This window comes from Rhincodon typus, chromosome 10 (genome assembly GCF_021869965.1).
Source record: "Rhincodon typus isolate 14 chromosome 10, sRhiTyp1.1, whole genome shotgun sequence".
NCBI lineage: Eukaryota > Metazoa > Chordata > Chondrichthyes > Orectolobiformes > Rhincodontidae > Rhincodon > Rhincodon typus.
Genome location: NC_063341.1, coordinates 24,505,204 through 24,529,323, shown reverse-complemented (window position 1 = coordinate 24,529,323; position 24,120 = coordinate 24,505,204). Strand labels below are relative to the sequence as shown.

At 41.3% G+C, this 24,120-nt stretch overlaps 1 protein-coding gene across 1 annotated transcript in view; it reads right to left on the bottom strand.

Moving 5' to 3' along the window:
- Positions 1 to 24,120, bottom strand: part of swt1 (SWT1 RNA endoribonuclease homolog) — a 68,086-nt gene that overhangs the window by 19,568 nt on the left and 24,398 nt on the right. The window contains exons 5-7 of the mRNA XM_048602069.1: positions 12,159 to 12,310; positions 11,168 to 11,400; positions 10,556 to 10,699 (exon numbers count right to left, since the gene is read on the bottom strand). Of these exons, the coding sequence (XP_048458026.1) occupies positions 10,556 to 10,699; positions 11,168 to 11,400; positions 12,159 to 12,310 (529 nt within the window). The remainder of the gene's footprint in view (positions 1 to 10,555; positions 10,700 to 11,167; positions 11,401 to 12,158; positions 12,311 to 24,120) is intronic.

Sequence of the window (24,120 nt, the reverse complement as noted above, 5' to 3'; positions counted from 1 at the left end):
CATGGAGACTTTCCTTCCCGTTAGGTGTATCCACCAACATTTAACTCTTGATGCATAGGACTGCACAGCTTCATGAATGCACATGACCCTATATAAACAGAAGTTGTTATAGAGGACAACTTTTATCTTGTTGCCCATGAGCATTTCATACTGAACTGGATAGATTTGGGGCAGATCCTAGCTCAAAACTGAGCTTTCTTGAGGCAGTGTGGACCATCAACTAAAGCAGATGGTAATATGAACTCATGGTTCAGCAAATTCCTCAATCCAGCATTACAATCAAGCCAGTGGATCAATGCTGTTTCAGTGGGAAGCTCAGAAAAACCTAAACTATTGTGACATAAGTCTCGTAAAGCTAGACTAAAGAGCTACATGCAAGCAAAGTAGCAGATGCAGCATGCAATAGGCAAAGCAATGCCATAGACAATAGATCAGAGCAAGTCTCTGAAGTCCTGTCACAACCAACAGAGACAATTAAAAAACTAACTGGAAGAGGAGACGCCTCGAACATTCCCATCCTCAATGATGGAGCCTAATATGCATACGCACAAGACAAAGCTGAAGAATCAAGCTAAAAGTGCTGAGTAAATGATCTCTTCTCAGCCTTCTCACGAGATCCCCACTACCACAGATATCATTTAACCAATGCAATTCACTCCATGTGATATCAAAAAAATAGCTGGGTACATTGAATGCAGCAAAGATGATGGAATTTGACAAATTTCAGATGTAATACCAAAGACTTGAATTCCAAAACTAGCTTCACCCTCAATTATGCTGTTTCAATGGAGTTATGATATCGGCATCTACCTCACAAAGTGAAAAACTGTTTAGGGATGTCCTATCCACAGAACAAAAACAAATCTAATCCAGCCACTTACTACCTCATTGGCCTCTCACAAACATCAGCAAATAGACGTGGAGTGCTAGCAAGCTCTACGTACCAATAATTTGCTCACAGATACTCAGTTCTTGTTCCACCAATACTATTTGGCTCTGGACCTTATTAGCCTTGGTCCAACATGAACAAGACAATTCAACTTCAGAGTTTAAGTGAGAGCAATTGCCCTCAAAATCAAATCAATATTCAAGTGAGACACCAAGAAACAACAGTAAATTGACGTCAATAGACTTCCAGGGGGAAGAGACACTATACTGCCTGGAGTCATACTTAACATTCAGGAATATTGTTGGTGGCCAGTCTTCTCATCCCCAGCACACTGTTGCAGGACTTCGCTCAGGGAGCAGTCATAAAGACAACATCTTTAGCTGCTTCATTAATGATCTTTCTGACCAATGTTATGTCAGAAATGGGGCTGTTTCCTGGTGATTACAGAATGTTCAATTCCATTTTCAATTTCTTGTACAATAAAATAGTCTATATCAACCTGCAACAATATTGAAGCTTGGACTGATCGTTGTGGAAGCAACATTTGTACCACTTGGGTGTTAGGTTCAACAATGGAGAGTTTAACTACCTCACTTTGACATTCCATGATATCCCTATCATTGAATCACACACCAATGTCCTTCAAGGATTCCATGACTTGAAACTTAACTGAACTAGACCACAAACACCACAGGTGTAAGCAGGTCAGGTAATAGAGATTCTGTGGAAAGGGAGTCTCCTAATAACTCCGCAATGTCGTTCCACTCCTACAAGGCCCAAGTTCAGGCTGTGATGGAATAATCTCCACTTAACTGCACAAGTGCTGTTCCAACAACACTCATAATGCTCGACACCATCCAAGATAAAGTGATCCACTTGATCAGCACCACGTTCATCACTTTAAAGAAGTCACATCCTTTATCAATGCAACATGAATGGAGGTGTGTACCATCCACAGGATGCACTTTAGCAACTTTTTGCCAAAGCTTCTTCAAACTCTTGAGTCAATAGATGTGAAGCTGGAAAAGTCCAGCAGGTCAGACAGCATCCGAGGAGCAGGATAGTCAATGTTTTAGGCTGAAACGCTTCATCAGTACTGGGGAGGGGGAGGCGAGCCCAGAAGTAAATAGAGGGAGGGTTGTAGGGCTAGGGGAAGGGTAGGTGGGATTGTGATAGGTGGATGCAGGTAGGGGCTTATTGCGATTGGTCAGTGGGAAGGGTGGAGCAGATAGGTGAGTAGGAAGATGGATAGGTTAGGTCAGGTCACAGAGATGAGGAGGAGGGGAAGAGCTGGACATGGGATAAGGCTGGGGGTGGAGGGATTTTGAAGATGAAGAAGTCAATATTGAGGCCATTGGGCTGAAAGCTCCCAAGGTGAAAATCAGGTGTTGTTCCTCCAGTTTACGTTTGGCCTCACTCTTGACAGTGGAAAAGGCCAAGGACAGACATGTTGTCAGGGAAGTGGGAGCTGCCACTCCCATTCCCCTAGTGACATGTCCACGCTTGGTCTCCATATTTCACCTTGAGATCTTACAGCCCAATGGCCTCAATATTGACTTCATCAGCTTCAATATCCCTCCATACCCAGCTTTATCACATGTCCAGCTCTGCACCCTCCTCCTCCTCACCTCCCTGACCTGACCTAACCTGTCCATCTTCCTACTGACCTATTTGTTCCACCATTCCCACTGACCAATCACAATAACTCCCGACCTGCATCCACCTATCACCATCCCACTTACCCTTCCCCCAGCTCCACCCCCTCCCTCTATTTACTTCTGGGCTCCCCTCGCCTGTCCTGACAAAGCATTTCGGCCCAAAATGTTGACTTTCCTGCTCCCCGGATGCTGTCTGACCTGCTGTGCTTTTCCTGCTTCACATCTATTGACTCTGGCTTCCAGCATCTGCAGTCCTTACTGTCTCCAAGTCTCAAACTCTTAACCTCTACCACCTAGAAGGACAAGGGCAGGAAGCAGTTAAGAACACCACCACCTCCAGGTTTCCCTTCAAGTCACACACAGGCCAGACTCAGCAATATAATGCCATTCTTTCTTTGTTCTTTTGTCAAAAATCTTGATCCTCCCTCTGTAACAACACTGTGTCTTCACCACATGGACTGTAACAGCTTAATGTTACCTTTCTTAATTGCAATTAGGAATGAGCAATACATGCTGACATTGCCAGCAACACCCATATTTCATAAATTAATGTAAAAAAGGTATAGACTTGCAATTTGTATCAACTAGACGAAAATGTGGATGCGAAGTTCGGATCTTTAGTGGAATTTCTTGCTTTCAAATCTTGCATGTCCAAAACATTTATTTTAGAACTCCAACGGTTCTCTTCAACATATTGCAAATTATGAGAAAATTGATATAATTATCCAGAAAGTGCTTCCTTTCAATCTCAGTAATATTATCCAAAACTCAGAGCAAGCCAGGCATCAAACAATGTGGAGAGAATAAAGGAAATAGGAGAGAATGAGTTGCAATCCCCCTCCAATATACACACCATTATTATTTGGAAGCACATTGCTCACTGTTCCTTAATCTATGCTCGGTCAAATTCTTGGAGCTCCATACCTTACAGCATCATGGGAGTATCCCTAGCACGTGGACTACCACGGTTTCAGATGACAACTCAACACAATTTTCCCAAGGGCCTTTAGGGATGGAAGACAAATACTGGCCTTGTCATCAAAACCCACATCTTGGTGACTGAATAAATAAAAGTAAAATGTTTCAACTACTATGTCTGGCAACAACACTAAAGTAAAATTGAGGTAATTGGGAACACAGAGCAAGAAACCAATACTTCAGGTCTAATGAGCCTGACAGCACAATAGAAGCCCCTAATGACTATTTCTAAAACAAAACCTCACTTTCTGAAATAAAAATCAGGTCTCCGCCTAAGATTTAAAACTGCCCTTTCACAATGTGGTCCGCTACAAATTCAAATATAACACATGGTATTCAGATGAGTTACTACTGCTGATCTTTCACATGCTCCCCAAGAATTTAAAACTAACAACAATATATGTACCTACGTTATTTTGGAATAAATTTAGAATAAAACATGAAAGAAAGTGCTGTCTTTGAATGCAAATTACTGCTTTACATCTTGAAATCAGAAGCAGCCCTGGCAACAGCCAAACCTCTAGGTATATATTAAATGTCTTGTCCTTCATCCAGAATTAAGGACATCTCCAAAATGAAATGAAAGACAAATAAAGATTTGCATTTTTACCTGGGAACATGCTATCTGTGTCATATTGCCAAGGAGATGGTTGGAGTTAAGTGAGATCATTTGTTTTGACTTTAACTTTGCTAATTTGTTAGGGCATAGCCAGCAGGTAAGACTGGATAATGTTTGGAAAGGCACCAATAAAGGTCAGCTTTGGATCTTAGTGTAGTTTGTAGCCTGAAATCAAGAGAAAAAGCCAGACTTATATTGGAAACAGAATAAATATTACATCTTTCGTTCACGATGCAGCTTGTGATTGGGATTAGTGCTCAGAGTAAGATAAAGTTGCAAAGGGGAACAAGATAACTGGAAGACTTATTGGTGACTAAAGGAAGAAGTACACAGGAATCCTCTCAATAAAGGGGAGTTAATATTATTGCAGTTGGAGTTCTGGAATGGTTTTGTATCAGTTTTCATGGTGAAACACACTATAAACATCCCAAATGATAACATAGAAGCAAGGTACTAACAGGAAGAAAAACAAGTCTATCACGAGGGACAAAGTATTTTACAAACTAATTGAAGTAAAAATGACAGGTTGCTAGGACATGATGACTTGGATCCAGAAGTTTTAAAGGAAGTGGTGGCAGAGACAGTGAAGGCATTGGTCAAATATTCCAGAACTCACTGGAGTCTTAGAGGATTCCACACGATTGAAAGATGCAAGAGTGATGTGCTCGTTCAAGAAGAAAGGGAGACAGAAAGCAAGAAACAACAGGTGAGTTGTTATGAAAAGTACTGAAGTGCATTATTAAAGAAGTAATGGCAGGAAATTTGGAAAAGCTTAACACAATCAAACAATGTCACATGGTTCTGTGAAAGGCAAATCGTGTTTGACAAATTTACTAGAATTCTTTGAAGATATATCAAGTAGAGGTGATAAAGGGGAACTGGTTGATGTAGTGTATTTGAATTTCCAGAAGACATTTGTTAAGCTATCACAACGGTTATTGCACAAGATTACAGCTCATGGTATTGGGGTAATATATTACCTTGTACTGAGGCTTGATTAACACACAGATGGCAAAGAGTTGAAATTAATGGGTCTTTTACAGGTTGAAAAGATGTAACAAGTGTAGAATCACAAAGATCGGTCTGAGGGCCTCAACTTTTCACTATCTGTAATAATGTCTTGCAAGAATGTAACATATCCAAAAGTGTTGATGATATAAAAATAGGTGGGAGGGCATGTTGTGATGAGGACATAAGGAATCTGCAAGGGGATATAGATAAGTTGAGTGAGTGGGCAAAAGCTTATCAGATAAAATTTAATGCAAGAAAGTCTGAGGACATGCACTTTGATTGGAAGAATTGAAAGATGGATTATTATTTAAAAGGAAAATGCACAGCAGAGGGATCTGGGTACGAAACACACAAAATAGCATGTAGATTCAGCAAGCAGTTACAAAGGCAAATGGACTTTTAGCCTTCATTGCTGGGGGTTAAGAGTTTAAAAATAGGGAAATCTTGTTACACCTACAGGGTGCTGATGAGCTGGAGAACTCAGTGCAGTTTTGATCCCTGTACTTAAAAAAGGACATACTGCCACTGGAGGCAAGTCAAAAGAGATTCACCATGCTGATTTCTCAGATGAAGAAGTTGACTAATGAAAAATAGTTTGACAGATTACGTCATTATTCATCAGAGTTTAGAAGATTTTGGGGAGATCTTACTGAAACGTACGAGATTCAAAGAATAGAAGATGTACACAGTTACAGAATAAGGGAACACTAATTTAAAACTGATCCAGGCATTTCTTCTCTCAGAGGGTAGCAAATGTCTGGAATTTTATTTTCAGATCACAAATTATTTAAAAAGGAGGTAGATGGATTTTTGAAATGTTGGGGACTTGAGGGCTATGATGAACTGGCATGAAAGTGCAGTTGGTACCTGGGGCAGATCAGCCATAAACTTGTTGAATAGGGGACAGGCTCGAACCAAATGGCCTACTTCTGCTCCTAATGTCCATATTAAATCCTTATCAGCTTGGCTGCAGTTTGAAACCATAGCAGCAAGCTATTGGAAAATAAGAATATTTTCTGATGTCTTAAACCACTGTGTAGGAGTAACAGGGTGGCCCGTGCTTTAGCTGTAGAATTGAGAATCATAAGGTCAGAAATGGGAAAGTCTCTTGGGCAAAAGTTATTGGAAGGACCCTAATTAAACCTGCATCTTAGCGAATAGCTGGAATATGGAAGAGAAATCAGTGAATTCTAGAGAACCATGATATACCTTTTGCGTTGGTATCACTGTATTAAGAAAAGTTAGTTTCTAGTTCTAGCACACTGGATACGAAAACAGCATGTCAGCTCAAGCATCAGCCTTACTCAGGAATGCAGATTGTACTTATCACAGCCTAAATTTGCTCTTGTTTACTGTGTTAAATCAGCAGAACCAATTTGAACAAAACACACCTTGCTGGAACAATTGAAACTTAGAGATGCTAGCCACAATCTTGAATTTTATTTACACATTATTATGAATCAGACCATCTCCATTCTACATGTTAAAGATTATAACAATCTGTTTTACCTGTCTTTGATTTCACATAACTATAAACTAGCAACTTTAACAACTGAAGTAAGGAATATTGATTTTAAGATGGTCCTGTGAAGTACTGTATTATTTCGGGCTGATACTAAGCAGTTTTTGCTCCAAACTACTGCAATGCATTATTAAAACATGCAGAGGCTATTTTCTTAGGCCAGTAAAATTCCACTCAAATATGACATTTCTGGTCAGACATTTTCTTGCTTCATCTCCTTCTTTGTTGCTGAGGTTATGGCTGCCTTTCCTGTTCCATTAGCCAACTTTTCATCTGTATTTGAGCATATTTATTATCTCTACATAAAATTCAAGTATTAACATTTTTTGCAGAAAAACTGAATATGGAAGTGAAAACAAAAACAAAAACAAAAAGAAAAAAGTGCTGGAAATAAAAATCTACTTCCTTCAGCACTTGAAAACTGGACACACTTATTGAAAGATGGAGTTAATTTATAGTCTGGCTTGCTCAGTTGGTGGATAATGGGATTCTTAATGCAAGGTCAACTCCCACATTAGGTAATTATTTTTCCAATGAGAGTGAAGTAATCAGATGCAAGTTTTCAGAACTTTAGAAGAAGGTGATCACACTGAAAAATCAGAAATGTGTAACGAAACATGACGCATACTTTCTGGGGCTATCTCCTATTCTTATCCCAAAGCAGCAGTTAACGGGAAATCCCCGCTTTCTGCCCTATGCAGAACTCTTGACGCTCCACTTGGCAACCAAGATCATCCGGGGCAGCTTTTAACAGGTCCTCACAGTCTTAGTGTGTGCTCTCATTGAAATATTCAAGATAATGTAAAGTGCTTGACAAGGTAGAGATTGAAAGACAGGAACCAAGAAGGTCTGCAGCACCTGGTATGCCCTCACATCCATCATAAACACATGTGAGGATTCTCTACCGGGAAACATTAAGGCTGTTTGATGAGAATAATCAGGAGTTCCAGGAGCCACTAAATCACAAGTGCAAGGTGTTCCTCAACTGGAAACACCACCAGCACTCGAAGGAAATGTTGCAGGTACACGAACAAATGAAGGCTGACGTCCAACAAAAACCATGATCTAAAGAACAGATGGTGGTTGGAAAGAGTGCAATAAATCCAGAAACTCAGTGAAAGCCTTGCGTGTGTAGATTCTTCAGTGAAGATCATCTAAAGGCCAAGCACGCAAAGACCTACCCCACTGTGAATGCCAGACAAAGTGGTGGTCATCAAAGATAGGGACGCAAGTCAGCACTCTTTAGAAGGAGCACTTCAAGAGTCTCAACCAAGATTCATGCCCTTGACCACATGCTACACATGACCACTCAGCACAACTCCAGCCTGGTCAGAAAGGCCATCTAACAGCTGCAAACCAACAAGGCCACCAGTACCAAAAAACAATAGAAATACACTCTCAGTAAGAATACAGATCACATTTCCATCACCTGGAAACAGGAAGGCATGGTGGATCTTCAAGACCTCATAATTGTGGTCAGCTTCAAGAAACAAGATAAGACCAATTGTGATAACCACAAAAGGATCTCCCTGCTGTACACAAGAGGTAATGTTCCCTCTAAGCAGTATGGTTGCACAGCTATTCAGAGGGTCCACGCATGCTGATCAGAAGTCTGTAAAGTGGCAAGAAGCAGAATGAAAGTGGGCCACAGGGAAAGTCGTTGCAAATATTCTTCTTAATCTCCTTTTCCCAGTAAATGAAGTGCTCCTACTGGAGACAAAATGAAGATTCTGTCCAGTAAGATGGAGTGTGAGCATGCTCTTCACAGCAGGTTCAGACAGCAGGAAGCAGTAACAACTGTAAACATAGCCCTCTTTAGCCCCTTACAGCCTTTCAATCTGTCAACTAGGAGGAATTACAGAGTGTTCTCTTCAAATTTGGCTGCTGACAAAAAATTGTCACCATTCTTCGCTTGCTACACAACAATACACAAGCCATGATCCTTACTAATGGACCCACCACAGATCCAACACGGGTGCAAATTTGGGTCAAGTAAGACTGTCACTGCACCAATGCTATTCTCCATCTTCCTCGTCGCAACACTCCATCCCATATCCACCAGTGGTTCCTACCAGAGTGGAGTTTCTCAATAGGATGAACGATACAGTGTTTAACCTACATTGCTCCCAGTCTAGAACCGCGATCACCCCAACCTTTAGCATTGAGATGCAGTACACTGGCAATGTTTGCACATATATACACTCAAGAGGCTAAGCTCGAAACCATCAACACATTCAATCAGGCACAGGAGAGAATGGGCCGTACGCTAGACATCGAGGAGTCAAAGGTTCTCTACCAGCTTGCACCCACTACTCAAAGCTGTGCCCCAATGATCAAGGTTCACAGCAAGCCACTGGACAAAATACATCAACTTTCACACTGTAGGATCCTCCTTTTAACTAAGGTAGGCGTTGACAATGAAAGTCAACATTGGTTCTAATGTGCCAGCGAAGCCTTTTCAGTGTAAGCAATAGAGTGTCTGATGTCAAAGACCACAAACCCAGTACTAAACTCATGGTCTACAGGGCATTAATGCTATCTGCCATTCTGTACACATCAGAGATATGGGCAATGTACAGCAGATTTCTCAGATCTGGAGAAAAATAGTGATGCCTTTTCAAAATCCTACAAATCCACGGCAGGTTAGGTACTCCAATATCAGTATTCCCTCTCAACCCGACATTGAGGCTCTAGCTACTATCAATTAGCCATGCTCGACAGGCAACATCATCTGCATGCCTAACACAGGACTTCTAAAACAAGTTCTCTGCTTGCAGTTTTGTCCCAGTGAGCAGTTACCAGCAAGGCTCAGAAAATACTTCAACAGCATTTCCGAAAAAAAAAATGCAACACCCCTACCAACTCATGGGAATGTCATCTTGGACTCTCAAACTGGGGAAAAAGAACTCGCAGAAGTTCCAACGATCTTCAGCATCTTCAACAGGCCCACATGGAAGCCATGCACTATGTGCAGATCCAGCACTGAACTGTTTAGTCACCTCAGGGACCACAATACTGGAACAGAACAAAGCCATCTCCTGTCTCAAGGGAGTGCCTAAGAAGAGGAGGAGATACTGAGAGGTCGTTCCCTGCACTAAGGAATCTTAATTAAGAAAGTGCAATCCAGTAAAAAATGACAATTACTTAAGACAAAGATGAGGAAGAATTTCTTCTTTCGAGGACTTTAATTTTTTGAATTCTCTGCCTCAGGGACGTGCCAGCCATGATCATATTCAATTGCAGAGGAGACTCGACAGGTCATATGGTCTACTCCTGCTTTGTATTTCTTATGTTTTAGGGAGAGGTCATTCTGTTTTATTGCCTGTGATGAAGAAAACATTTAAACTACTTGTCTTTCCTGATGTTGACAGATTATGATGTATTTTAGAGATTTGCTGTTTTTATTTAAGCTTCATGTTACTTCTTGATGAATGACAGGTTAACACAGCAATTTAAATGAAAGTGTTCATCAGTCAGCAAGTAACTTTATCATTTCTTACAGCACAATGATTCAAATTAATAGAAAATGTAGCTTAAATGAAAACACAGGAACAAAGAAATTTTACATAAAGGTATTGAAAGTTTTTTTTTCCCCCCAGTTGTTAACAAGATAATTTAAAGCTTTTTTTCATTATAATACATACAGTTTACACATGTGGTGATGGGTTTGCTTGGATTCATGCAATATTCTACAATTTTGTTGCATGATTGTTAGATCTTATCATTCAGACAAAGTAAGAGTACTAAAAAATGAATTATTGGCAGTATCAGACAGCACACACCTCACTAAATAATTATCAAATTACACTTGGGAACAAACTGCATTAAAAAACTTGCCAATTTCATTAAACATTTCTCTTGGACAGTTAGGTGCTCACCTCTGAATTCCTGCCAGTAGTTCTTTTACTGCAGGCACCAATCTTTGCAGGCTCTGAAATGCTTCCTCAGGAAGTGGCAGCTTGCTGTCAGTTACAACAGCTAATGGGTTGTGAGGAAGGTTGAAGGTTGCAAAAATTAATGAGCTGGTGAAAAAAAAAAAGCAATCTCTCAATCTCATGAACGGTCATACAAGATCTAAGCAAAAATGTTGATTTACTTTATATGAATATGAAAGATTAATATTTTATTTATATGATTGCTCACACAAGTTAATGAAAGCCCTCACTGTTGGTGAGTAAGCAGATTGTGATTTCTGGGAATTTCAATTTGGTAGTTTGAAGTCTGTCAGTCATTCAGTAAGTACCATTAATAGTTGGCTTATATTTCAAAATTTTAACTTTATAAGATAACATAACATTGCCTTTGTCAGCTCAAAGCCCAAGTAACAGTTCATTCAGTTTCTCCTGTCCAGTCAAAATGCTTACATCATAGCAGCATACAGAGTAAAGTTATTGCTTTGGGAAACAGCCAAGAATATGCTTAAATCAAAATTCCACACTGTTTTGACTAACACTTACTTATATGTTCATCAGTACACAATACCTTTTTACCTGTATTTGTTTATTATATTCCACACATTCTCAAAGGTAGCCCAGATTTGTTGAATTCTGTTCACATTTTGAGAGTTATCCATCTCTGGCGTGGAGCATCCACTGAATGGATAGAGAGTCACATTTCTTCCCGTATCAGGATTTAAAGGTGGCGCAACTGAAATTTCCAACTTTTCAGAAGACTGTTGTGACTTTTTTGATGATTTTGAAGTTAGTTCACTTTTGCTGCAATGCTTCACAACATGGAGAAAGAAAAATGATTTCTAACCTTAGATCCCAAATATTTACACAATTTTTACTATCTTCTTTTTGAACTTCTTCCCTTCATGAGGGAAGGTACGGACTCTTTTGCCCATTTGTGGTAACTCACTTTCAATTCATAGCCTGACAAGAGAGTCCACACCTCCCCATTCCAACACCCCTCCTACTCACTTCAGAAACATCCTTCCATGGAGCACTTTGTCCCCATTCATTTCATGTATCATATGCTTCCTTTGCTTGGGGATTTGATGCTGTGTGCACCAATTGCTGACAATGCAAAACTATTAGATCAGGTATTTGTATCCAGTGGAATATCTCTTCATAAAGCAGACTAAAGAAGTTAGGGTTAACAATTCAAACATACAAAAAAAAAGCCAGCTGGCCCATTCCACATACTGGAATCTACTCACACCATTCATTCAATCCCTCACCCTCACATCAATGCAATCACATGAAAGTAGCTAGCAAACAAACAAGGTAAAAATCCTACATGAAAAATCACTGAGCAGAGGGTGTTGACTATAATGGGAAACTCCAGAAATGTTCAGACTGAATGGATGCCCCATTCCAATATGACTCTGTCTGTCACTGGAATAGCCCCAGTCTAAAATTTCACTAATTTTACTGCCGTTCTAAGCGATTCCTGCTATTGTCTTCATCCACAACAGTATGAACTTAACATAACATCTGTCCCAATATTACAAGAAGGCAATTACAAAGTATGAGGTACCTCAGAAATCTTTTCAAGCAATTCATCTATGACAACCAAGGTGCGTGGGAGAATGCCACCGTAACCTGATCTTGAGTTGAAGGCTCGTATTAGTTTTTGGGACTCCAGCAACATCCAGGTAAGAGTAAAATGATTATACTGTGATCTTTTACCTAGATGGTTAAAAAAAAAGTATTAGGTTAAAGACAGTAAAACAAATAGTCCTTCAAAACAAATGTTAGCCCTGGGCTTTTGATTATAGGGAGAGATAGATCTACAGGTACTTTTGTAACATTGTGTCAATGAATGAACCTTTACAAAATGGCTGTTTCATCTATTGTGTGAGCCCCTTGTCAAGTTTAGACTGCAAAGGCTGCGACTATTTAAACAGGATGTAGTGAACTCCACTTGGGATTTACATAGAAGGTGTTACTGACATTCTGCCCTATTGTTGGCAACAAGGGAGATCAGATTGCAAAAAAACTGGCATCTATTAAATGAATTCACTAATGCAATGCAAAAAAGAATGACAATAGCAACCTTCAAAATATTTCTGCATTTGTTTCTTTTTTGGTTTTTCAGCATCTGGGCAACAGTCTTACAAGCAACAAACCAGTAGCTCAAAACTTTGAGATTTAATGCTAGAATCATATTATCATTGAATCCCTTCAGAGCAGATAGAGGCCAATTGGCCCATTGAGCCTACACCTTGCCACCAAACAGCATTCCACCCTAATATTTACCCTAACTAACCCACCTATCAACTGCAACCCTGGGCACTAAGGGGCAATTTAGCATGGCTAATCCGCACAGACAGACAGTCACCCAAGGCTGGACTCGAACGCAGGTCCCAAACACTGTGAGGCAACAGTGCTAATGACTGAGCCACTGTGCTGCCCTTTAACGCAATTAAATAATAATGTACATTTAAAATTGTGAAGATGTTTACTGCTTTATTTGTCTAAATGACACATTCATAAAAGCCCATCAGTAAAATGTAAAACAAAGACAAATTGTACAAATATATAGATTTAATCATTTCCCATTTACAACTAACTTATTGGTTGCCTTTGTTAACGGTAAAATTAAACACCAACAAAATGTTGCAGCCCAATCTTCAATTTTACCTTCCAATACTTTCTAATTTGTATTTGAATGACGTTTGTTAATATAGAATTCTAAAACAAATAATTACCTGTAATATTTTGTTGAAAAATGTTGTGGCAGGGGGAAACATTATACTTTCAAGAAAGTGGGATGAAAAATAATCATTTTTATTTCCACATCTTTTCTTCCCAGTTTTTTGCTTATATTTTCTTTAGCCCTTCCAGACTTCTCTTCCCTACTATGCCTCCTTTCACTTTGTCCTCTCAAACCTCTATCCAAACCATCAGTACTCCTTAAACAATCCTGTCTTGCCACCAGAACAGACAGGACTCCCCTCGAATATCTTCAGAAGAGCTCAGTGAGACACTCAATGTGGCTCATTAAAGACAACAACCTCAACACAGCCACCGAGTGTTAATCTTGCCCAACTCCTCAACCGACTCACTTTTCCCATTGCTAACGTTGTGGAATCAGCCACTGGATCAGTTCTCACTACTACTGTCTCAATTTACAAACACATCAATTAGAAGCAGGAGGAGTCTAAATGGTGCTTTGCATCTCCTCCACCATTTAGTAAGATCGTGAGTGATCTGATAGTAGTCTCAACTCCACTTTCCCAGCTATCACAACACTATCGGTAAGAGCGACCACTGCACAATCCTTGTGGAGACAAAGTCCCACCTTCACATTGAGAACAGCCTCCATTGTGTTCTATGGCACTATCACCGTGCTAAATGGGACAGGCTTCAAACAGATCTCGCAAATCATGACTGGGCGTCCAAGAGGCACTGTGTGCCATCAACAGAACAGAACTGTATTCCAGCACAATCTAACCCCATAGCCCGGCATATCCTCCACTCAACAATTACCATCAAGCCAGAGGATCAACCCTGGTTCAATGGAGAGCGCAGGAGGGCACGCCAGGAGCAGCACCAAGCATATCTGAAGATGAGGTGTCAACCTGGTGAAGCCACCTATCAGGAAGGCTTGCATGCCAAACATCACAAGCAGCAAGTGATAGACAGAGCTAAGCAATCCCACAACCAATGTATCAGATTTAAGCTCTGCAGTCCTGCCATATCCAGTTGAGACGATTAAACAACCTACTGGAGGAGGATGCTCCACTAATATCCCCATCCTCAGTGATGGAAGAGCCCAGCACATCTGTGCAAAAGACAAGGCTGAAGTGCCAAGTGGAAGATCCAAGTCGGCCTCCTCCAGTGGTCCCCAGCATTACAGATACTAGTCTTCAGCCATGTGATATCAAGAAATGGTTGAAGACACAGGATATTGCAAAAACTATTGGCCCTGACAACATTCTGGTATTAGCACAGGTAGTTCTGCTATAACACGTGTTTCGTTAATGTAAATTGGCTGCAACGCGATTGATGAACTGTGGACGCTGTTTGGATAATGCGAACTTTCTGCTGTAAAGATATAGCGATTTCCCTATAACACCATTTTCTATAGCGCAAGGTCCCCCAAAAACGCAACTATCACATTATAGGAGAAATACCTGTACTGAAGACTTGAGCTCGAGAACTTGCTGCTCCCCTAGTCAAGCTGTTCCAGTACAGTTATGACACTGGCATCTATCTGACAATGTGGAAAATTGCCCAAGTGTGTCCTGTACATAAAAAGATGGACAAATCCATCCCAGCCAATTACTGCCCCATCAGTCCACTCTCAGTAAAGTGATGGAAGGTGGCCTCAACAGTGATACCAAGCAGCAACTGCTCAGCAATAACCTGCTCAGTAATGCCCAGTTTGGGATCCACCAGGGCCACTCAGCTCCTGACCTCATTACAGCCTTGGTTCAAACATGGACAAAAGAGCTCAGTTCCAGAGATGAGGGGAGAGTGATAGCCCTTGACATCAAGGCTGTATTCGACCGAATGTGGCATCAAGGAGCCCTAGCAAAACTGGAATCAATGGGTATTGGGGGCAAACTCTCTAGTGGTTAGAGTCATAGCTGACACATAGGAAGATAGAGGTGGTCATTCAAAGTCAGTCATCTCAGCTGCAGAACATCTCTCGAGGAGTTCTTCAGGGTAGTGTCCTAGGCCCAACCATCTTCAGCTTCTTCATCAATGACCTTTCCTCCTTCATAAGATCAGAAGTGGGAATGTCCACCAACGATTGCACAATGTTCAGCATATTCGCGACTCCTCAGATACTGAAGCAGTCCATGTTCAAATGCGACAAGATCCAGACAACATTCAGGCCTGGGCTGCCAAATGGCAAGTAACATTCGTGCCACACAGATGCCAGGCTCTGACCAACACCAATAAGAGACAATCTAACCACCAACCCTTGTCATTCAAAGATGTCACAATCACTGAATCCCCCACTCGCAATATCCTGGGGGTTATCATTGACCAGAAACTCAACTGGACTCACCACATAAACAGTGGCTACAACAGCATCAGAGACTAGGAATACTGCAGTGAGAAACTCACCTCCTGACTCCTCAAACCCTGTGCACCATCCACAAGGCACAAGACAGGAATGTGATGGAATACTCCCCACTTGCCTGGATAAGTGCAACTTCAATAACACTCAAGAAGCTTGACACCATCCAGGACAAAGCAGCCCATTTGATTGGCACTACATCTACAAGCATCCACTCTCTCCACCACTGACGCCAAGTAGCAGCAGCATATACTATTTACAAGATGCACTGCAGAAATTCACCAAAGAATCTTAGACAGCACCTTCCAACCCACAACCACTTCCATCTAGAAGGACAAGGGCAGCAGATATAAGGGTGCATCACCACCTTCAAGTTCCCCTGCAAGCCACTCACCATCCTGACTTGGAAATATATCGCCGTTCCTTCACTGTTGCTGGGTCAATATCCTGGAATTGCCTCCCTAAAGGCATTGTGGGTCAACCCACAGCAGGTGGACTGCAGCAGTTCACCACCACCTTCTCAAGGGCAATTAGGGATCAGCAATAAATGCTGGCCAGCCAGCGACACCCATGTCCCAGAAATGAATAAATAATTTTCTTTTAAATCCCATATCATCTTTCTAGTGAAGAATTTATAAAACTCTGCCTTGAAAATATTCAATGGCTCTGCCTCACCATTCTCTGGGGAAAAGAATTCCAAAGATGCTCAACCCTCTGAAAAGGAAAAATTCTTATTTCTGTCTTAAATGGGAAAGCCCTAATTTTTAACAGTGTCCCCCAGCTCCAGACCCTCCCACAAGAGGGAACATTCTTTCGATGTCCCTCATGTCCCATCAGGATCTTAGGAACATATGTATAGGCATAGGCTATTCAGACCCTCAAGCCTGTTCTGCCATTCAATAGCATCATGGCTGATCTGTGCCCTAGCTCCATATACGTGCCCTTGGCCCACATACCTTAATACCTATCATTTCAGATTTGAAATGAACAACTGATCCAGCATCCACTACTGTTTGTGGAAGACCGTTTCAAATATCTGTCATCCTTTGTGAGTAAAAGTGCTTTCTACCATCTCTCCCAAACGGTTTGGCCTATTTTCTAGACTATGCCCCCTAATTTTAGGATCCCCAACCAGTGAAAATAGTTAATTTACCCTGTCTTTTGTTGTTAATATCTTGAAGACTTCCATCAGATCACCTTTCAATCTTCTAAATTCTGAGAAAATAGACCTAATTTCTTTTAATCTCTCCTCATAACCCGAGGTCTAGGTAACATTTTTGTAAACCTACATTGTACTCCCTCTGTTACGGCAGTACACAGTGGCTGAAAGTGGTTCTCAGTTGATGTAAAATGGCTGAGGATTTTTTTAGCTGAAACAGCAGCTTCCATAGTCTGCTGTTTGAAGTTAAACTATAAGATTGCGTAATTAGCTGCCTTCATAGAACACGTATATCCAAAGTAGCTAGATTAAGGTAACACACAAAGGGTTTTGTGAAATATATGCAACGGGCCCTGTGGAACAGCTACATGGAAACATCACCACCTCAAGTTCCCCTTCAAGCCACTTACCATCCTGACTTGGAAATATATCGTAGAAATATAAAGTAGATGTAGCTGCTTGTGTAAAGATAGTTAGGTAGGTACAGTACTGCCTTGAGGAACGCTGACAGAGTCACGCTGGTCCAATGTCTGGTACTCATCATGAGATAGAAGGGAAGGGTCAGACCCCACACTGATCATGCGTTCACATGATGTTAAGACCCCCAGGTAATTGTAACTACATGTCATATGTCAAAATGGAGTTAGGTATGCAGGCCTTACGGGAGTTAATTACATTCCTGTGGATATTCAGTCAAAGGCATATAGAAGAGGCTCCAGCCTATCAGCAGGGGAGTGCTATATAACTGGTGGAGGAGCTAAGTCTGGAATGTGGTTGAATACGATGTATTGCGATGGCCCAAAGATAATTGATAAGGTAAAATAAAAACCGAAAGAACTGCAGATGCTGTAAATCAGGAACAAAAACAAAGTTGCTAGAAAAGCTCAGCGGGTTCGGCAGCATCTGTGAAGGAAAAAACAGAGGTAACGTTTCAGGTCTGGTGACTCTTCCTCAGAACTGATGGTGGCTGGGAAAACGTCAGTTTATATGCAGAAAAAAGGGGAGGGGGATGGGGTAGGGAGTAAACGATAGGATAGAGCCTAAAGAGAAACAGCAGTTGGACAGACAAAGAGTTGATAACAATCAGGCTGGGAGGGTGGATAGTTGTTAATAAGGACTATTAGTGACTAACAACAGGAGGTGTGTAATGGCAGGCTATGTGGTAACACGGCCTGGTGTGTGGGGTATGGGGCTGGGACATGGTCCTAAAATTATTGAACTCTATATTGAGTCCGGAGGGCTGCAGGGTCCCGAAGTGGAAAACATGGTGTTGTTCTTCCTGCTTGCGTTGAGCTTCGCTGGAACACTGCAGCTGTATTTCGGGCCTAAACTCTCCCATGTCCTAGCCCCCTACTCCACACACCAGGCCTTGTTACCACATAGCCTGCCATACACACCACCTGTTGTTAGTCACTAATAGTCCCTATTAACAACTAGTCACCCACCCAGCCAGACTGTTATTAACTCGTTGTCTGTCCAACTGCTCTTCTCTGTCTTTAGGCTCTATCCTATTGTTTACTCCCTACTCCACCCCCCTCCCCTTTTCTCTGCATACAAACTGATGTTTTCCCAGCCACCATCAGTTCTGAGGAAGGGTCACCGGACCCGAAACATTAACTCTGTTTTTTTCCTTCATAGATGCTGCCAGACCTGCCGAGTTTTTCCAGCAACTTTGTTATAATTGATAAGGTGGTCTGGTAAACAGGATGAAATCTTGGGATGACCTAAAGCTATCCATGGACTGATCGCATAGTCTCATGATTAACCTACTGAATGTGTATGTAACAAAATAATAATAAAATTGATCTGTAACAGCCAAGGTGGACTAAAAGCAAATGTATAAAAAGTGAAGTCGTCCCTGGATAGTCCAGGGGCTCTCTCCCTACCGATATAAAACAATAAACTCTTTCATGTTTGAAGTGGACCTAGTTGTGGAGTGATTCTTTTAGTCCTTCCTCCAAGACCAACATATCCTTCCTAAGGTGCAATGCCCAGCATTGCTCCCAGTACTTCAAGTAGGGTCTAATCAGGATTTTGTATAACTACAGCATAGATTCTGCGCTCCTTATACTCCAGTCCTCTAGACATAAAGGTCATCATTGCATTAGACTTCTTGATTATTTTTTGTACTGGTTTGTGGCACTTTAAAGATTTATGTAGATGACCCCCTATGTCTCTTTGGATATCCACTGTATTTAACTTCATACCATTGAGAAAGTACCCTGGTTTATCCTTTTTCAGTCCAAATGAATAAAACACCATACCTGCTTACATAGAACTCCATCTGTCACAGTTTTGTCCATTGGCCTATTTTATTAATATCCCTTTTTTATGCTATCACCTACAGCGCTGTCTAATTTTGTGTCATTGGAAAATTTGGATATACAACTTTGGATAACAATGTTTCAATAAAATCACTGTACATTCTTCAAAACTCCAAATGATACGGGTGCAAACTTGTGTCAATCATTATTCATAATAACATCCTGCCTTCAACCCAGGAACCAGTCAAATGCACCTTCTCTGAACTGCTTAAATTGCATTCTTATTCTTAAAATCAGAATACCAAAACAGCCATCAGTCAGATATACGCTCACCAATTCTCTGTACACCTGTAGTAAACTTCTCTACTTCTACATTCCATTCTCATTGCAAAAACAACAACATTCTATTTGCATTCCTCTTCAATTCCCATAATGCCATACTAACATTTTATAACTCATGTACCAGGATGCCCAGATCCCTCTGAACCTGTATTCCGGAATCTTGCACCATTTAATGAATACGTTGCTTCTCTATTCTTCCTGCAAAAGTGGACCAGTTTACATCCATTTTGCTTTGCAGACTCCTTATGTCCTTTTCACAATTTGCTTTCCTACTTGTCTTTGTGGCATCAGCAAATTTAGCAATGCTGAATTTATCCAGTCCCTTCATTTAGATCAGTAAGATAAATACTAAGTACTGATCCCTGTGGCATTCCACTCGTCACATCTTGCTAACTCAAAATTTACGCCTACTCTCAGTTTTCTGCGAGCTAACCAATCCTCCATCCATGCTAACATGTTACCCCCTACCCCTTAAGCTCTAGTTTGGGTAGAAATCTTTTATGTAGCATCCTGTCAAATAACGTCTGGAAATCTAAGTAGAGATACCCATCGGTTCCCCATTACTTCCTCAAAGAACTCCAACAGATTGACTGAACACGATTTCCCTTTCACAAAACCGTGTTGACTCTACCTGATTACATGGAGATTTTCCAGTGTCCAATATAACCTTCTTAATCATAGATTCCTGCAATTCCCAAAAATAAATGTTAAAACTAACTGGCCTGCAGCTTTCTGCTTTCTGTCTCCTTCCTTTCTTGAATAGAGGAGTCTTATTTGCTATTTTCCAAACTCTGTAAACTTCTCAGAACCTAAACAATTTTGTAAAATTAAAACCAATGCATTTACTATCTCAAAGGGAGTTACTTCTTTTAAGACTCTAGGATGAAGCCCATCAGGACCTAGGGAACCAGCAGTTTTTAGTTCTAACAGTTTCCTCAGTACCTCGTTGCTGGTGATCATAAAACTTTTTTTTTAAAAAACAGTTTCTCCTTCCCTTTCATCTCAATTCAGAACTCCTTTTCAGATGCTATTTGAATCTTCTATCATGAAGAGATACAAGATATTTGCTTCCTTGAGGAAGGATGTAATTGCATTGGGGGCAGTTCAGAGAAGGTTCACTAGATTAAAGGCTTGATTAGGAGAAAAACTCTAGCAACTATAGGCCTAAAGGGCACCCACAAATGCATCAGGACAAAGAGGCAGTCCACCACCACCTTCTCAAGGGCAACTAGGGAAGGTCAATAAATTCTGGTCCACATCCCATGAGAGAAATTTTCAAAAATGCTACAGCAATGAGTGCCAGCACTGTAGGGCCACACCAGTTCATTTTGTTTCCTGATGATGAGGTCAGTACTGCAACCCAGGCAGCTATGTTCCCTCCAAGATACATTGTTGCTGCTCGGAGGTTCTGCACACACCAATGAATATGCAGATGTACTGACTTCTGCTTCTGAAAGTCGCTACTGCTCATAGGTCTTGGAGGTGCGCACAGCAGCAAGAAAAATTAAAGGAAGCATAGCTAATCAGTAGGATTTGGAAACATAGCTACAACCCCCAAGCGCACAGGACCATCACCTACACAAGTGACACTGAGAGGGTTATATCATATTGATATGGAATTCATCAAAACTATTTAATCCACTTGATTAATGTCCAGGTGATTTGTGATCACCTTTACCACTTCCTGGAGGTGTGCAAACTACCCTGGTAGCTGCCACAGTTCCTATATCATGGAGCACTCTCATGTACCTGGTACATTTGAGTGTCCTGGTGCCTTATAAGTCTCATTACCAGGGAACACTACTAATTACTGCTACCCACTACAACCATGGCTGATGTCACCATTGCGCAAAATCCTAACTGATGCAGACTACAGTTTCAGTGCCGCCGTGCTTCAATTGGTGGTGGAGTAGATGATAGGGCTGCTGAAGATGTAGTTCTCTAGCTTGGACTAGGCTGAGGATGCCCTGCAACACAGTCTGGATGGCAGGTGTCACATCACCCTGGCGTGCTATTAAGTTGGAGAGTGTTCAGAAAAGATTTACCAGGATTTTGCTGGGTCTGGAGAGTTTGAGTTATGAGGATAGGCTGGGACTATTTTCATTGGAGCATTGGAGGTTGAGGGGTGACATTATAGAGGTTTATAAAATCATGAGGGCCATAGGTGAATAGCAAAAGGTCTTTTCCCTAGGGTTGGGGAGTTTTAAAACTAGGAGACATATTTTTGAGGAGAGAGGAGAAAGATTTAAAACGGCCTTGAGGGGTAACTTTTTCCACACAGAGGGTGGTTCATACATGGAATGAACTGCCAGAGGAAGCAGACAGATGCAGATATAGTTACATTTAAAAGACATTTGAATAGGTACATGGAATAGGAAAGGTTTAGACGGATATGGGCCAAATGCAGGCAAGTGGGACTAGTTTAGTTTGGGGAAAATTGGTCGTGATGGACTTGTTGGACCAAAAGATCTGTTTGTCTGCCATATGACTATGACTCTATAAGCAAGCAGCTTACTGGTGAATAATAATACTGACGAAACTTCTATCACATTTCTCATGATCAATGTTTGATTCTTCTAAATCATCATATGTTTACTTTCTTCAATCATAAAACTCTCATAATGCAAATAAATTTCCATCATTAACCCAGGAGTTGTTCTCTTATATTTAACGGGTTAAAAATCAGGGCTCCAGAAAGATTGACAAGCTAACTATTAAACTCACAATACACATTGACCAAAATCCCCATGCCATTTGTTCAAAATCCAAACTCTGAGATAACTCTTATATTAGGCAAGAACTTTCAAAAGTTGAGTGGGGGCAGATGTTTGCAGGTAAAGGGATGGCTTGAAAATGGGAAGCCTTCAAAAATTAGATTATCAAGAGTCCAGAGACAGTATGTTCCTTTTAGGGTGAAGGACAAGGCTGGCAGATGTAGGGAATGCTGGATGACCAGAAGAATAAAAAGGAAGCATATGTCAGGTATAGACAGCAGAGATCAAGTGAATCCCTAAAAGAGATATAAAGGCAGTAGGAGTATATTTAAGAGGGAAATCAGGAGGTCAAAATAGGGACATGAGATAACTTTGGTAAATAGGGTTAAGGAGATTCCAGAAAGATTCTGTAAATACATTAAGGACAAAAGAGTAACTAAGGAGAGAAGAGGGCCCCTTAAAGTATCAGCATGGCCGTCTATATGTGGAACCACAGGAGATGGGGGAGAAACCAAACGAGTATTTTGCATCAGTGTTTACTGTGGAGAAGGTTATGGAAGACAGAGATCATAGGGAAATAAATAGTGACATCTTGAAAAATGTCCATTTTACAGAGGAGGTGCCAGATGTCTTAAAACGAGAAAGGTGGATAAATCCCTGGGACCTGCTCAGGTGTACCCTAGAACTCTGACGGAAGCTAGGGCAGTGATCGCTGGACCCCTTGCTGAGATATTTGTATCATCAATAGCCACAGGTGGGGTGCAAGAAGATTGGAGGTTGGCTAACGTCGAGCCACTATTTAAGAAAGGTGGTAAGGAAAAGCCAAGGACATACAGACTGGTGAGCCTGACATCAGTGGTGGGCAAGTTGTTGGAAGGAATCCTGAGGGACCGGATTTACATGTATTTGGAAAGGCAAGGACTGATTAGGGATGGCCAACATGGCTTTGTGCGTGGGAAATCGTGTCTCACTAACTTGATTGAGTGTTTTAAAGAAGTAAGGAAGAGGATTAATGAGGGCAGAGCGGTGGTCGCAATCTATGTGGACTTCAGTAAGGCAGTCAATAAGGTTTTAGAAACAGAGAAAATAGTAGCAGGAGGTGGCCATTCGGCCCTTTGACCCTTCTTCGCCATTCATCACAATCATGGCTGATCGTCCAACTCAATAGCTTAATCCTGCTTTCTCCCCATAACCTCTGATCCTATTCGCCCCAAGTGTTACATCCAGCCATCTCTTGAATACATTCAATGTTTTGGCATCAACTACTTCCTGTGGTAATGAATTCCACTTTTAGAATACTTAGTGTAAAAACAGGCCATTCAGCCCAGTGAGTCCACACTGACCCTCTGAAGTGCATCCCACCCAGACCTATCCCCCTATGTTATCTCTGTAACCCTGCATTTCCCAAGGCTAATCCACCTAACGTACACATTCCTGAACACTAGGAGCAATTTAGAATGTCAATTAATCTAACCTGCACATCTTTGGACTGTGGGAGGAAATCGGAGCACCCAGAAGAAACCAACACAGACACAGGGAGAACATGCAAACGCCACAAAGACAATCACCTGAGGGTGGAATCGAACTCAGGTCCCTGACTGGTAGACTGGTTAGCAAGGTTAGAGTACTGGGACAACTAGCTATTTGGATACAGACCTGGCTCGAAGGTTGAGGACAAAGAGTGATGGTGGAGGGCTGCTTTTCAGACTGGAGGCTTGTGACCAACGGTGTGCTACAAAGATCAACACTGGGTCCACTGCTTTTCGTCATTTATGTAAATGATTCGGATGTGAACATAGGAGATTTGGTTAGTAAATTTGCAGTTTACACCAAAGTTGAAGCTGTAGTGGACAGCGAAGAAGGTAACCTCATAGTACAATGGGATCTTGATCAGATAGGCCGATGGGCCAAGGAGCAGCAGATGGAGTTTAATTTAGATAAATGTGAGGTGCTGCATTTTGGAAAGTCAAATCAGGACTTATACA